The sequence below is a fragment of the Balaenoptera musculus genome, chromosome 2 (assembly GCF_009873245.2).
Source record: "Balaenoptera musculus isolate JJ_BM4_2016_0621 chromosome 2, mBalMus1.pri.v3, whole genome shotgun sequence".
NCBI lineage: Eukaryota > Metazoa > Chordata > Mammalia > Artiodactyla > Balaenopteridae > Balaenoptera > Balaenoptera musculus.
Genome location: NC_045786.1, coordinates 25523883 through 25538662, shown reverse-complemented (window position 1 = coordinate 25538662; position 14780 = coordinate 25523883). Strand labels below are relative to the sequence as shown.

Below are 14780 nucleotides of genomic sequence, written 5' to 3'. Positions count from 1 at the left end.
AAATTCTCCAAAACTGTGATCTGACTCGGATTCAGACAAGTCTTTTTTTTCTCCTTTGAGAAAGAAAAGCTGAGCTCAACCATTTGGGACTCTGCATTCCTGATCTCCTTTTTTAATTTGTGGTACATTTCTCGTGATTCTTTCAGTGCATTTTTTTTTGTATTGAAAATAGACATTTTATTTTGTTTATACAAGGCACAATTTCAAAATACAAATCTTATAATATGTAGCTATAAAAGACAAAGATATAAATATAAGTGCACATCTATAGAAAATGTCACCAAGTTCAGTTTTCTTTCTGAACCTTTAAATCAAGAGGATTCATTGGGCACAATCTCTCTGCTCCCTTTCAGTGTGTGCAGAGCACCTAGCTGAGAGAGAGGTTTTAGGAGCTGAAATGCTGGTGTCATCCTTGTAAACATCTCCCAAGCCAGGAGGAGCCTTGTAATTCACTTGGAGCCTCGAGCGTATTTCTTTTCTTTGTAAACTGCAGGTCCAGGTGAGGAATGGGAGAGAGAATTGAGCGGATAAGCTGTCCTGAATAAATGTCATGATGAAATAAAAGCCCTGATAGGAAGACCTGAGGCCTTCACTCTCTCCTGGGAAAGTGTCGACCACTGGGACTTTGGGGACTGGGCCCTATGCCCCAGGGCAGGGAGCGAGTGTCCGTCCTGAAACCGGAGAACCCACTCATACGGGCGGTGCCTGAGCTGGGCAGTCGGTAAAATGGTACCAGGATGTTTTCTCACCCTGGCGGGCTTTTCCCCGAGGCCACCACCCTGAGGCTTCTCTAGGTCCTCTTTGGCTGGAGCAGAGCTGGGCCTTCACTGTGGCCTTTGCTGTCCTCGGCGTCCCCTGGAGCCTCCTAGGTCGTGTGGTTAGTTTTCTGTGCCCTCCCCTCTGGCGTCGGTTCCCCCGGTCATTGGCACGACCTCCATGCTTTCCATTTCAACACTGGGTATCTGGTAAGCTTGCCTGTAAAGCAGGTAATTCACAGGTTTTGAAAAGGGGAGAGATTAGGTCAAAAGATAGTTCATTTGGGCACTCTGATGGAGAACATCTAGATTGCCTCCACTCACAGGTGGTATTTAAATCTTATTTTGGTATTTTAAGCCCTTTGTCCACCAGGGTTTACCAATGCTGTTGGAGTGGCCTCCCGCACTTTGCCAATCCTCCCTCTGCTAAAGGTGGTGGTTCAAATGCCAGGCACCATGGAAAGAGCGAGTCACCAGGAGCCCGGCTAAGCCAGGTGTGACAATCTTAATAAAAATGGTGTAATGGTTACAAAGCTTTTAAAACCGCTCCTGACATTTACTTAGTAAGTGTTAAATAAATAAACAAATATTGGACTTCCCTGGTGGCGCAGTGGTTAAGAATCTGCCTGCCAATGCAGGGGACACGGGTTTGAGCACTGGTCCAGGAAGCTCCCACATGCCGCGGAGCAACTAAGCCGTGCGCTACAAATACTGAGCCTGCGCTCTAGAGCCCATGAGTCACAACTACTGAAGCCCATGCGCCGCAACTACTGAAACCCGCACACCTAGAGCCCGTGCTTCGCAACAAGAGAAGCCACCGTAATGAGAAGCCCGTGCACCGCAACAAAGACCCAACGCGGCCAAATATAAAGAAATAGATTAGTTAATTTAAAAAAAAACAAAAAACCAAATATTAATCAGTCCTTGAGAAGCCAAGAGTTAGGGATGCAGAGCGTCTTAATTCCACAGTTCCCTGTCATTGGACATGTGTTTTAGGCCCTGAGTATGTGGGTCTGTGGATTATACAGTCTACCTCCTGAGGATAAGCAACTTTTAGGACGTTTTAGAGTAAGCACTTTGAGCTCCTTGGAGTGAGGGCTAAACTGTAAATTAGGACTCTAGGCCAAGTTACCAAAAACAATTTTCTAAAAGCCAACTTGTTGAATGACAAATCTACCTAATAACCTATTTGCAAATTATCAGTTTATGGCAAGAATCGACTCACCAAATACCCAAGTAGTCACACTTATCAGGTTTACCAGTTCTTCTTATAGATATATTTATGACTTTTCCATAATATAGTCAGTGAATATTGATGTTTTCCTTTTATGAGCATATTTATTGGCCATATATATCAAATTTACAAATCCTTTTTAAAAATATATTTTAATGTATTCTTAAAAAAGATTGTGTATATATTCTTTTCTAATATAATCAATGAATATATTCATTATTGGGACTTCCCCAGCGGTCCAGTGGTTAAGACTCTGCCTTCCAATGCAGGAGGCATGGGTTTGATCCCTGATCGGGGAGCTAAGATCCCACATGCCGTGGGGCGCGGCCAAAGACTAAAATAAATAAAGTAATGGAAGGAAATTTAAAAAAATATATATTCATTATAATCTCCTAAGAATGTAATTCCAAATACAACATTTTATGTGGTATTTAGTTGTAATGGCATTCTTAAAATCCTTTTAAAAGTCATTTTCTATTTTGCTAATATTTTAGCATTTGAGGGGATTTTTTGATGCATTTTTAGGTAAAATATCAACCTTATTTTGTTGATTTCTAAACTTTGAGGTTTGTGGCATTTCTTTTGCTTGGGATGGTATTAACAGCTTTTGAAGATTTGTGTGAATTTTTTGATAGCTGTTTTTCATTTTGGCTTTACAGTAGCATTTCATGGAATGTTCATTTTGTCAAAGGTAGGCTCGAAGTGTGATATAATCTTTGATATAATATTTAGAAAAAAATATTTTATAACTAGTGACTAAAAGTTTAGTTTCAACACACCTGATATGTCTGGAACAGCCATATCACTATGGAATTCTAAACTACTGGCTACTAACTGATGGAAGTACAAAATCAAGGCTAACATGCCACTTGAGGCTTTTACGAAGGAATAGTAAAAATGCGTAAAGATTAGAAAAATAATAAAAACTGAAATTTCAGCAAGTGGCAGAAACAATCTTGCCACTACTGCTGAAATACAGAATTTCAAGTGTTAGAAATTCCAAGGCCAACATGAATGAGCCTATTTATGGGGAAGCATATCTGTATTTAACGAGTACGTTCAAGAAGAATACATTCGTGACTATATCATCAGAATTGCAGATCCATCAGATTGGTTATTTGGAACCTTCTTTCCTTCTGAATCAGCTTTCGGTGAATTGGCCCCGTGTCATCTCTTGGCTTCTGGCTGCCCGGTTCTGACCAGTGGCCTGCGGGCTGCTTTGGAAAGTGAAGGGCACAGGCCCGACTCAGTGACCACTCAGCCCTGACACTCCTTTTGGCGAACACAGACGGGGTGCATGGAAGTGCCTGCGTCTACAGCCAGGAAAGGGGGTCTTCCTTGGACAGGGCAGGCCTGGGGTCATCCGGATGCAGCCCTTTTCTTGGGGGAGGAAGCATCTTTTTTTTTTTTAAAGGGAACACTATTTATTTATTTATTTATTTTGGCTGTGTTGGGTCTTCGTTTCTGTGCGAGGGCTTTCTCCAGTTGCGGCAAGCGGGGGCCACTCTTCATCGCGGCGCGCGGGCCTCTCACTGTCGCGGCCTCTCTTGTTGCGGAGCACAAGCTCCAGACGTGCAGGCTCAGTAGTTGTGGCTCACGGGCCCAGTTGCTCCGCGGCATGTGGGATCTTCCCAGACCAGGGCTCGAACCCGTGTCCCCTGCATTGGCAGGCAGATTCTCAACCACTGCGCCACCAGGGAAGCCCAGGAAGCATCTTGTGCGGTGCGAGTCTTCCGTCTACTCACCTTGACCTTATGTAACGTACGTAAAGTACCAGAAGACATACCACGCACACTCCACAGAGCATGGCGACCGACGTGGAAATGGCCGCTGGAAAGAGAGCAGAACTGAGTTGGCATTGAGCTCGAAGGCCCAGCGTCAGATTTGTTTCTGAGACTGAAAATTCTTTACAGTTTACATTCCTGCAGCGAGATCCAGATGCCTTCCTAGCCAGCTCACCATTACTAACAGTTCCCTGAGGTCCAGCTGTTCAGCCTATTCTACGTCTGGGCAGAAAGGACACTCCTTTCCCACCAACACTGCCAGTTCAAACCATCCCCATTCGCGTTATCCGCATCCTCGTCCTTCCCGATCAACGTGGCATGGGTGATGGGGCAGGGACGGGAGTGAGGCCAGAGGAGAAAGTAAGGGCCTCAGCGATCAGAAGCTGGGCATGAGCATCAGGGCGAGGGCACCAGCACCCCAGGAGGAGAGGAAGCTGCTGCTGAACCCGAAGGTGGGGAAGTAGGGCAGGGATCCTCCTCGGTTGTCCCCGCCACAATGTCCCCCTTTTCTCCACCTTCACAGAATCCTGATTTAGAAACAATAGCAGGCATTGCCATTCTTCTTCCAATTTCATCTTTACTATGTTTTTTTATTTGCAGCTGTCTACGGTGGTGTTAAGAAGGGTGTCATGAGGCAGGTGTTACAGATTAGAAGAGAATAAGGTTAACAGTTTAGGAAAAGGGGAACACATGTTTCTTCGGAGTTGAAAGGACCAGCATTGGGAGGGGGACTTGAGGGTGGAGGGCCCCAGGCACGATGGCTTGAGATTGTTAGGGAGGGTGGGATCTTCACATGGAAGCGAGAGGGCTGAGCCTGAGGGCAAGCTGAACAGAACTATCTTTAAAACATTTGTATCGGTCATAAGCACCAAGCAGATTTGGCCAGTTTGCCTTGCTATTGTGAAATCTCCTTGCAAAAAAATCGCCTATGTGCCCTGTGTGTAAGATGACAACCCCGAACGTCTGGGGACCCAGGAGTCTCACTGTGGACCAGGAGGCACATTCATCTCCTGAACTGTTGAGCTTTTCAGACCTGCACCTATACGGACAGCACACAGCCGTGTGTACAAGGATGAATCACCCATGACGTGGCCTTAAAAATAGAACTTTCCTGAAAAACAAATATAAGGATGAGGGGAAATACCCAGATTCTCTGCAGGGTAGAAGAGGAAATGGGTGAAGTTTTTCTCAACGGCAGTTAGCAACATGTAACAGAAGCTTTGGAGAAGACTGTTTCCTTTGACTGTCTAAGTCCACTACTAGAAATTTATTCTAAGGAAATAAGAAATATATATACAGTATTCACTAAAGTATTGTTTAAAATAATTTTTAAAATGTTAATCTAAATCTCTTATCAGTAGAAAATTAGTTAAATAAAATGTGGCATACCCACACAATGGAATATTATTCAGCTTTTTAAAACTATGAAATCTACATTTGTTAACGTGGGAAGATGTCTACAATGTCTTTTAAGTATAAAAAGCTGGTTGACATAAAAACAAATAGAAAAAAATTTCCAGTAAGCCATATGTGTATCCATACGCACAGGAAAGTCTTGAAGACTATATACCAAAGTATTAGGTAATACTTTAGGATTGTAGATGACCTTATTTTCTTTTTTAAAAAGTTTTTTTTCCTGATATTTTTGCAATGATCCTGTAATCAGAAGAGACACTGAAGTTACAGAAACATAACTAGTTGCACCTAAGTAAATAAAAATAAGCATAGAAAAGTTGTTCCAAAAAAAGTAATGGAAAACATGGGAAATTAGTGGAAGTTGTTTTGAGTTTTTAGACTTAACATTAATCATCATTATGACTAAAAGACAAATTTTTTTTAGCAGAGATGTGACTCTCTCCGTTTAACTATTCCTTCATGCTGACTAATCAGGTTGGCATGCATTTACTGTCCATGGAGAGATCTATTGGAAAAGGCAAGCTGATGTTAACTATAGTTCCACTTTCACAATGCTGCTTCCTGTTTCTTCTTATTGAGAATAAAAACTGCAGACTCAAACTCAAGTGAGAAGAGCGCCCCTGAGCCAATGATATAACACAGCAATTTGAATTCAGCCACTTGAACTCAGACCCTTGGCCTCTTCCTCAGTTATTTCCAGGCAAATTTAGTAAAGAAACCAGAATCACCAAAGCAATGGATTAATATATCAACTGCCACGTTCTCCACCCTTTTGTGTTTCCTAGGGGGCACGTGGATTGGAGAAAAAGGAAAAGAGATTTGGCGAGACAGAGGAAAGAGGGGAGAAAAGGTGGATTATTGCACAGGAGCCCAGAAGGGCGAGGAGCCCCCGCCTTGACTTCAACCTACAGTGATGTTGGGTCTACAGTGGGGAAGGCGGCCGAGGTGGCCAGTGGCCACTGTTCAGTGTGGGTGATGAAAGGGTCCTCTGTACCCACAATGAGGTATCACTTCACACCAGTCAGAATGGCCATCATCAACAAGTCTACAAATAGCAAGTGCTGGAGAGGGTGCAGGGAAAAGGGAACCCCTCCTACACTATTGGTGGGAACGTAAATTGGTGCAGCCACTATGGAAAACATTCTGGCGGTTCCTCAAAAAACTAAAAACAGAACTACCATATGATCCAGCAATCCCACTCCTGCCTATATGTCTGGAAAAAATGAAAATACTAATTTGAAAATATATGTGCAGCCCAATGTTCATAGCAGCACTATTTTCCAAGCCAAGACATGGAAGCAACCCAAGTGTCCATCCACAAATGAATGGATAATGAGGTGGTATATATATATACAATGGAATATTGCTCAGCCATAAAAAAAAAAAAATGAAATTCTACCATTTGCAGCAGTGTGGATGGGCCTAGAGAATATTATGCTTAGTGAAGTAAGTCAGACAAAGAGAAAATACTGTATGATATCACATATGTGGAATCTAAAAAAATAATACAAATGAAAGTATTTGTAAAACAGGAAGAGCCTCACAGAAAACAAACTTGTGGTTACCAAAGGAGAGAGGGAAGGGGGAGGGGCAAATTAGGGGTAAGGGATTAACAGATACGAAACATTACACGTAAAATAGATAAACAATAAGGATATACTGCACAGCACAGGGAATTATAACCATTATCTTATAATAACATAAATGGAGTATAATCTGCAAAATTACTGAATCACTATGCTGTACACCTGAAACTAACGTAATATTGTAAGTCAACTATACTTCAATTTTAAATGTGTCCTCTGTGAACATCCAGGGAATCGTCATTTCTCGGCGGTCCCTGCAAACTAGTTCAGTCGCGGGGTAGTGTATTTGATGTGCCGTGTGCCTGCATCTGCTGAAGGTAGTTTTGAAGTGAGAATGTCAATTCCTTATTCCTGGGCAGTGGTTTCTTTTCTGTTTCTTCCAGTACTGAGCACTCTGCTGGGTTCAGAGTGGGTAATCAATAAATACTTAATTGATCAAATTAAACCGTTAACCTAAGGACATGTAAAGTGCCATTTGCTTTTTAATGAGAAATCTGCATTTCGTTGCAGCTTAGGACCATATCTGGCACAGGATAGGAACTCAATTTATATTGTTTGAACAGATGAATGACATAATATAGGGGTAGCTCCTGTTAAAGGCTGAGCATATAAACTGCAGCAAATGTATTTCAGCTATGAAAGATGAGAGGTATAATACAGTCTGAAAGATAAACCCTTTACTCCTGGTGCACTAAATGAATATGGCAGTGTAATGTGATGTACCAACTCTGGCTTCTACGCCAGTAGCCTGACAGTGAGAAACTACCAACATTAAGATAAATAGTCAAGCTAGAATTCCATAAACAGGGGGATCATGTAACTTACCTAAACAGAGACACTTTCGAGAGTGAAAGAGGCAGCTGTTGGTGACCATGCCGGGACAGCAGGCATAAGCCAGGTCCGCCCAGCACCCTGGCATTGAGATCTCCTGAGCATAAACACCACCAGGACAAAGGAAAATACTTACCAGTCACAGCTCTGGGATTGTACTGATATGCACCTGCAGAGAAGAGATTGCAGCTCAGTTATTGCCATGGTCCTAAAGGCACTAATTTCTCACTAAGCAAGAGAAATCCTGGACAATTTGGCTCCCATCTTAAAGCCTTGAGAGAGTCACAGCTAGCAAAACCAGCCTCACTTCAGCACAGAACCAGGGTCATTGATTCCGATGCTGGGCCATGCTTAAGAATCAGATACACCCTTAGAGAAGATGCCGATTACCGAGCGCTCCCCCATCCCACACATTATGATTCCAGATCAAGGAAAGCTTCCTCTGCCCTCCCATATCGGGAGGAGGAAGATCTTATTCTGATTCTTGGCAAAGGCTCTGCCATGTGGATTAATACGGGGAGGCTTGTCACATGTAGGAGACAGGCTTTCTCTCCCCGCTGAGCTGAGCCAGGGTGGAGCACAGAGAACCAAGGCTGTGGCAGAGAGCAGGAGGCAGAGGGTTGCTCAGTCATCCTGACTTCGGATTGGATGGTGTGATGCAATCCGCTCACTCAGGATCTGCGACTCAGAAGCAGCCTGTGGGAGCTGCCCTCTCCTCCAGCACGCAAAGCCAGCACTAACCGGGCGGGTCCTGCGAGGCTGAGGGGGTGTGTTCCGGAGCGTTGGCTGTTGTCTGAGCTGGGACTTGGGAGGGCTCATTATTGACTACTCCTGTGGTCCCCGCAGAAGGAGCTTTGGATGGCATCAGCCTGGAGCCTGGTCTGGTAGCCAGCCTTGTGGCCACTGTGGTGTCTAACTTGGAAGTAAAAGCTGGCTCTGCAGGGAAGTGCAAGACATGGACAACGAAAATATTGAGAACAGTGTCTTTTCTCGGCTTTGGAAGAGAGTGTTCTAACACTGGCTCTCGTGAGCCCGCCCCGGCCAGCCCGCCCCCAGCAAACTCCTCCAGGGCTCTGGGGGAAAACCCCTTGAGTGGGTAACATCTTCATCCATCTGGAATGGCCAGGGGGCTTTTGAGGACGCTAGAGGATTTATGGTTATTTTTCATGGGGCGCATAAACTAACTATCCCAAAGATCTGAGTAGAACCAGGCACTAGAGAAGTGTTTACCAGGAGACCCAGCTCAGATAAACAAGTGGAACTGTACTGGCCAAAAGACATTGGGATGCTGATTTTAGTTTACTTTTTACATGTTTGCACAAAACATTTGAAATCAGGGGAACCTGAGATTTGCCCCTCTGACCTTTAGAGAGGGGACCTGAGGGACGTGTCCTGGCTTGGCCCCCATCTTGGGGAGGGTGGGCCACCTGTCCTTTACCTCCCCATCCCTCACTGGCCAACGGCTGCCCCAAAGTGTAAAGTGTGGTGGCACAACTCCACTGTTCTCTTTCTGTGAAAAAGGGGTCTTCCACTGTGACAATACGGTGCTTAGGAGCCCAGCCCTGGAGCAGAGGGTGCGCAAGGGTGGCTGTGAGCCCCGCATCCTGGGCTGTCGGGCCATACAGTCGGGCCGCTTCCCCACGCTCTCCCAGCCACGTGGGCAGAGCATGGGCACCCGTGGCCATGGCGCCCGCCTGGGAGATCAGTCTCATGTCTGAGGTTTCACTGTGCAGCTGCGTCTGCCAGGTGTTTGGGGCATGAAGGCAAGGCTGGGGGAGGCCACCTGAAACAGGTGTGACTTGGACCAAAGGGATTCTGGGTACTCCAGCCCCTTCCTTCCGTTTGTCATCGGCTAAGTAACTGGGAGGAAACCTTGCTCCCGCCTCTCCATCCTCCCTTCAGCAGTGGTTCTCAGCCTTGGGCACCTAAGTAAGGGTCCCCAGGAGAGCTTCTAGAACCCTAATTCCCAGATGCTCCCCAGACCACCCAGAGTTCCAAGGAGATTTCAACGAGCATCCACGGTTAAGAACCGGCTCTCCAGGGAGGCGGCCTGAGCAGCACCGTCAACCACAGTGGGATGGCTGTGCCTGGAGGGAAAGGAGGAGACGGGGACCAGGAAAAGCCTCACAGTGGGTAATGGGCCACAGAAAACCAGGAGTCAAGAGAGGGCATTAGAGGATACAGCGCATGTTGTCCCAGGATGTTCAGCCTCCAAGAGCTCGGATTTTCTTAACGTCAGGACAGTGCTGAGGAAATTGGGGTAGAGTTTACCTAAGACTTGGTGGAAATGCAGAACCCTGGCAGCTTCGTGCAAGCGTCTGTACTAAAGCAATCACAGGTTATTGGGAGACGGCTCTGCGTGGGTCTCTCCCGGTTCTGCACATCTTGCCAGCAGGGCACTGACGGCCCTTTCTTGGCACCGACTTTTCAAGGATGTTTAGATGGACTTGGAAGGTGGAGACAGCGCCTCCCCCTGGAACACAGGGCAGACATGTTCATGCCAGCAGTGAAACACTCAGGCTCCTGCTCAGGCTTTCCCTCCAGTGACGTAGGCTGCCCGTACGGGCATCTGTTTAGGGCTGCTTAAGGCATGTGGGGACGAGGGACTTGATGAAACCTGCTGACGGTCCTGCTGCCTGTGGTGCCGGGTAGGAAAGTCTTCCATCTCTGACCCAGAAGGGTCAGGTTTTCTGCCAGCGCCCATGAAACCTGGGAAGGCTGACATGCAAGGCAGTCAGAACCTCTGACCCTCCCCCATTCTTGAGGCTACGTTTCTACCACAAAGTGTGATCTGGCCTATTAAGAGTGGATTTTAAACCATTATTAATTATGCACCTGTGAAGCCTGGCTATCAGGCTACTTTGGTTTAAAAAGGAAAATGAAACTAATGTCAATCCTCATTCTTGACGTGAATAAGAGGTGTTTGCAGTGGAACCCTGGCAGTGGTCCACGAATCTGAGGGTTCTCTGTGGACCGGATGGCATCAGGGGATGAGAGTCCGGAGACAGTCTGTGACATTCCTACCTTTTCCAGAAGGGTTGGGACTGTCTGGCTCTGGGGTCACCCCTGTCGGTGCTGCTGTGGAGGGTGGCGTTTGGTGAGTCAGGGAGGGGTCTCCTAGAGAGAGGATAACCACATGGCGTTTATGATCCTGAGGGCGGAACCTGGTGTGGCTTCAGAACTGGATGTAAATCAAAAATAAATATATAAATTTAAAGTGGACACGTCTGGCTCCCTAGGCTAGGCCAGAAGCACAAGAGATAAACAAGCATCAGTCTGCAGTTCCCATTGCAAACAGACTGCACACTATTTTTTTCTAGCCTTTCGGAAAGACTGCACAAGTTAAGTATCACTTGTGTTTTATTTTTGGCTGGGATGATAGCAGCGATAGCAACTCAGCTTTATAACGCTGGCTTTTGCGTGGGAGAATAAATGATTACTCAGCGGATTGTTTTTGGCACAAAAGGTTGGGGAAAATAACGGAGGCTGTTGTTAGTGGTAAAAGGTGGGGGCTTTGGGGATGAGACCTAAAGGTTCCTCCAGTCTTTGGGTTCTAAAAGTCTACGATTCCAGGCCTCGCCCCCTTCTTTCCTCTCCCCTTCCGCCTGCAACCCGCCCTGTTCAGTTCGCCATCCTCGATTCATTCACCCAGAGGAATTGGAACTTTGAAGAAACAGTCACTTTCCCTACAGTGGAAAGCTCTTATTTTTGCCCCTGGACTACGGTTCCAGTGGGTCCCCCGGACTAGACCGAGGAAGACATCTGTGTTCTCCCTGCAGTTACTGCTCAGACCCGTCCTCACCCAGCTCATCCCTCCAATGGCCCCAGGATGCCGTGGGCGCCATGTTCCCAGCCCAGCTATTCCTCTGCAACAAGCAAAGGCTCCCTCCTTGCCCGGCCTCTGATGCCTGCAGGGCGGCCACGCAGGGGGAGGGGAAGGGGTACAGGGCGATCTCAGCGCTACAGATTCAATACAGATTCAAAAAGCCAGAGGGAGTCTGGCTTTTCAAGGAGTCCCCCAGCCGTGAGTTTGCTGTTGAACAGCCCCGCTTGTCTGCTTTCCCCAGAGAGGAGTGGCAGATTTTCACAAATATTACGTGAGAAAGTATCACGGCTGGACATGCACCACGTGTGCAATAAATGTTTGTTGAATCATCATTCTCTTGGAAGACCACAGATTAACCTTTCCTTTTCTAGGGTACGGGGCTTAGTATTCCTGAAAATAGCACTATTGGCTTCCACTCCAAGATTGTTTGACTTCTGGTGTGGTTATCCAGCTGTGGATGGTTTAAAAAAAAAAAGGGATTCTGGAGATCTTTCCTCACACTCAGTCTTGGGCTCTGGCGGGACCCCAGACGTGATAACTGGGCTAAGGGGGTCTCTGCTCTGTGGCTCTCCATGCTGCTCTCAGGGGAGGAGAACGGGGAGTGATTTCCTTGCAGGCTGTCTCCTAGGGAGGAATCGGGAATGCTGTCTGGGAAACAAGCATGCTGTGAGCACACACCTTTGTCTGTAGCCAAATTCTTGCTTCTGTGATCTTAAAGCACTGAGGTAATAATAGTTAATATTTACCAGATTTCTCTTAATCCTCCTACAAGCCACAATGTTGACATAAGGTCCATTTTCTAGATGAGGAACAAAGAGATCCAAAACCTTAAGGCCCTCACCCCAGGTCTCACGGATGGTTAAGTGGCAGAGCCAGGACTTGAACCCAGAACTGTGTGACCCCAAAGCCCATGTATTTCCACCTCCCGGAGGTGTGTTTAGAAGCCCATTGCTTTATTTAGTCTCAGTCCTCAACCCAGATGTCAAGGCCACCTCATTCTGCTGCCCACACTGCAGTCTGCTCTCTGCGTGGCCTTGGCAAAAGGGGCGGAGGGACAGTGCACTTACTGATGCACTTGAGATTGGGAGTGGTCCAGTGGGCGATGTTCACAGTCTTGTTAAACACGCACTCGGTCAGGCTGGAGGTCCCGGCTTTACGCTTGAAGCCAGAGTTACAAACATACCGCTCCCTGGAGTTGAGGTTGTAACTCTTGACTTGGATGTCTGCATGTTTCACAGATGTGGGAGCTGGGCACGTGATGCCTGCAGAAGTGCAGATGAGAGGGGAGAGATGAAGAGATTTCAGCTTGCTCCGAGGGAACACTTGGGTGGTAGTCAATAACTTTATAATCGGGGTCTGGATTATCGTAGGGGCCCCTGGGGATACACTCCAGATTCCAAGCATGTGGAAGATGTTGAGGAAGGGCCCCCCACCGTCTAGAAGCTGTCCAGAATCTTGCCTCAAGTACCAGCCATTCAGCATAGCTAGATACCAGGGGTCATCAATAGAGACCCCTCTCTCTTGCCCTCCACTCCCATCAGTCTCCAGCCTCAGTATCTCTTAGCCTCTGGATTGCTATCCCTACAAGCCTTTAATCCATTTCCACAAGGCAGCTGGCATCATCTTCAGATGACTTCAAGTTTGATGACTTCACTCTTTCTCGGTTGCCCACTGCTCTTAGAATAAAAACTAAAATCAAGGCTCTGCTGGACCCGGCCCTGTCTGCCTCTCCAGCTACTCTTCCCTCTGGCCACACTGGCCTCTGGTCCCCCCGTGCCTCTCACCGTGCACCTCCCCCGCCCATCTTGGCTGGCCATCGCCTGCCACCCTTCTTAGCTTAGTTCAACATCGCTTCCTCAGGAAAGCCCTCCCTCAGCCCCACAATCAGAATAGCTGTTGGCATTAACCAGGACCCCACGGGGTAACCACTGGCCATAGATGAAAGGCTACACCGATGAGGACTGGAAGAATATTAGTCATGTGTATATATTATATACTGTTTTAAATATATGAAATACTTCATAATAAAAAAGTGGGGGAGGGGATTTTAAAATACCCTGCCACAGGAAGTCAGAAACCTTGGCTGACCACAGGGCAAGAGAGGGCTAAACCATGCCAAGGGTGGGTATTCAGTGCTTGTGCTGCTAAATGAATGTGAAAAATGTAGGAGATCCTAGAATTAGGAATTTTCTCCTTTCTCTGGTCAAGTTAGGGCAGCTTAGGGTAAAATTGAGGCCGAGAAGACTTGTGAGGCCATTTGGGAGGATTCTGGACAGCCTTTTGGGAGACAAGACACAAGTCACTCCCAGCAGACTGTGGATGTGACAAAGTGCACGTGGAGTGAAAAATAAGATACGTTTTATTTTTTTGTTTTATTTATTTATTTTTGGCTGTGTTGAGTCTTCGTTTCTGTGCACGGGCTTTCTCTAGTTGCGGCGAGCGGGGGCCACTCTTCATCGCGGTGCGTGGGCTTCTCATTGTCGTGGCTTCTCTTGTTGTGGAGCACAGGCTCTACACGCACAGGCTCAGTAGTTGTGGCTCACGGGCCTAGTTGCTCCGCGGCACGTGGGATCCTCCCAGACCAGGGCTCGAACCCGCGTCCCCTGCATTGGCAGGCAGACTCCCAACCACTGTGCCACCAGGGAAGCCCTAAGATATGTTTTATCAGAAGAATGTTACCAAAAGAAGGTAAGAGCCAGAACTAGAACAATTAAAGTTTTCTTAAATTGCCCCCTTCTTCTAATTAGTTGGAAGTTGAAAGATTTGAGCAAGATTTAGACCCTAAGATTTTCTTTGTATGAAACTTGATGGCTAAAACCAGTGTCCTGGGGTTTGCCCCATCCTGGACCTTCATTTCATTTCCGAGGCACCTCTCTGTAGACAGATGCTCAGTAGATCTGCAGTCAGCTCCATAGCTGGTCTAGTGCTGTTAGCATGACACCTAGTGAAGTCCTTTGTTCTCATATCTGAGTTCGGGAACAGGCTAGGATCAGACAGTGCTAGTCTGAAAGTCTGCTGATTTAGCCACCTGAGAGTACTGGGAACAGCCCAACTCCCAAATGGATGAGGTGGGCTCAGTCACCTATCCAGATAAGACTGTGTCCTATCCAGATTAGAGCCTGTGCTACGCCCGGGGGGACAGAGTCTGGAAAATGTGACCATCTTCCACAGTTTTGCATGACGTGCTGAGGATGCTGGATTCCAGAACGTGAATCTTCATCTGCCTTGGAAAATGTCTCTGTCTTCACCCGCGTGTTCCGGTGGTGCTGAGTTCCTTCTACAGCCTTCAAATAAGCCAGTCTTGTTTGATTTACCCCGACAGAACCTGTGCCTGCTTCCTAGAAATCC

General features: G+C 46.8%; 1 protein-coding gene across 2 annotated transcripts in view; it reads right to left on the bottom strand.

Annotated features, from left to right (window-relative positions):
* Positions 1-202: 202 nt before the first annotated feature.
* IL15RA (interleukin 15 receptor subunit alpha) overlaps positions 203-14780 on the bottom strand; it is a 44973-nt gene continuing 30395 nt past the window's right edge. The window contains exons 2-7 of one of the 2 annotated variants that reach the window (XM_036842539.1): positions 12500-12694; positions 10631-10723; positions 8348-8542; positions 7743-7775; positions 3735-3819; positions 203-975 (exon numbers count right to left, since the gene is read on the bottom strand). In XM_036842539.1, the coding sequence (XP_036698434.1) occupies positions 879-975; positions 3735-3819; positions 7743-7775; positions 8348-8542; positions 10631-10723; positions 12500-12694 (698 nt within the window). In that variant the 3' untranslated portion in view covers positions 203-878. Of the gene's footprint in view, positions 976-3734; positions 3820-3844; positions 4885-7742; positions 7776-8347; positions 8543-10630; positions 10724-12499; positions 12695-14780 lie in introns of those variants that run through there. The other variant, XM_036842540.1, reaches the window with a different exon arrangement.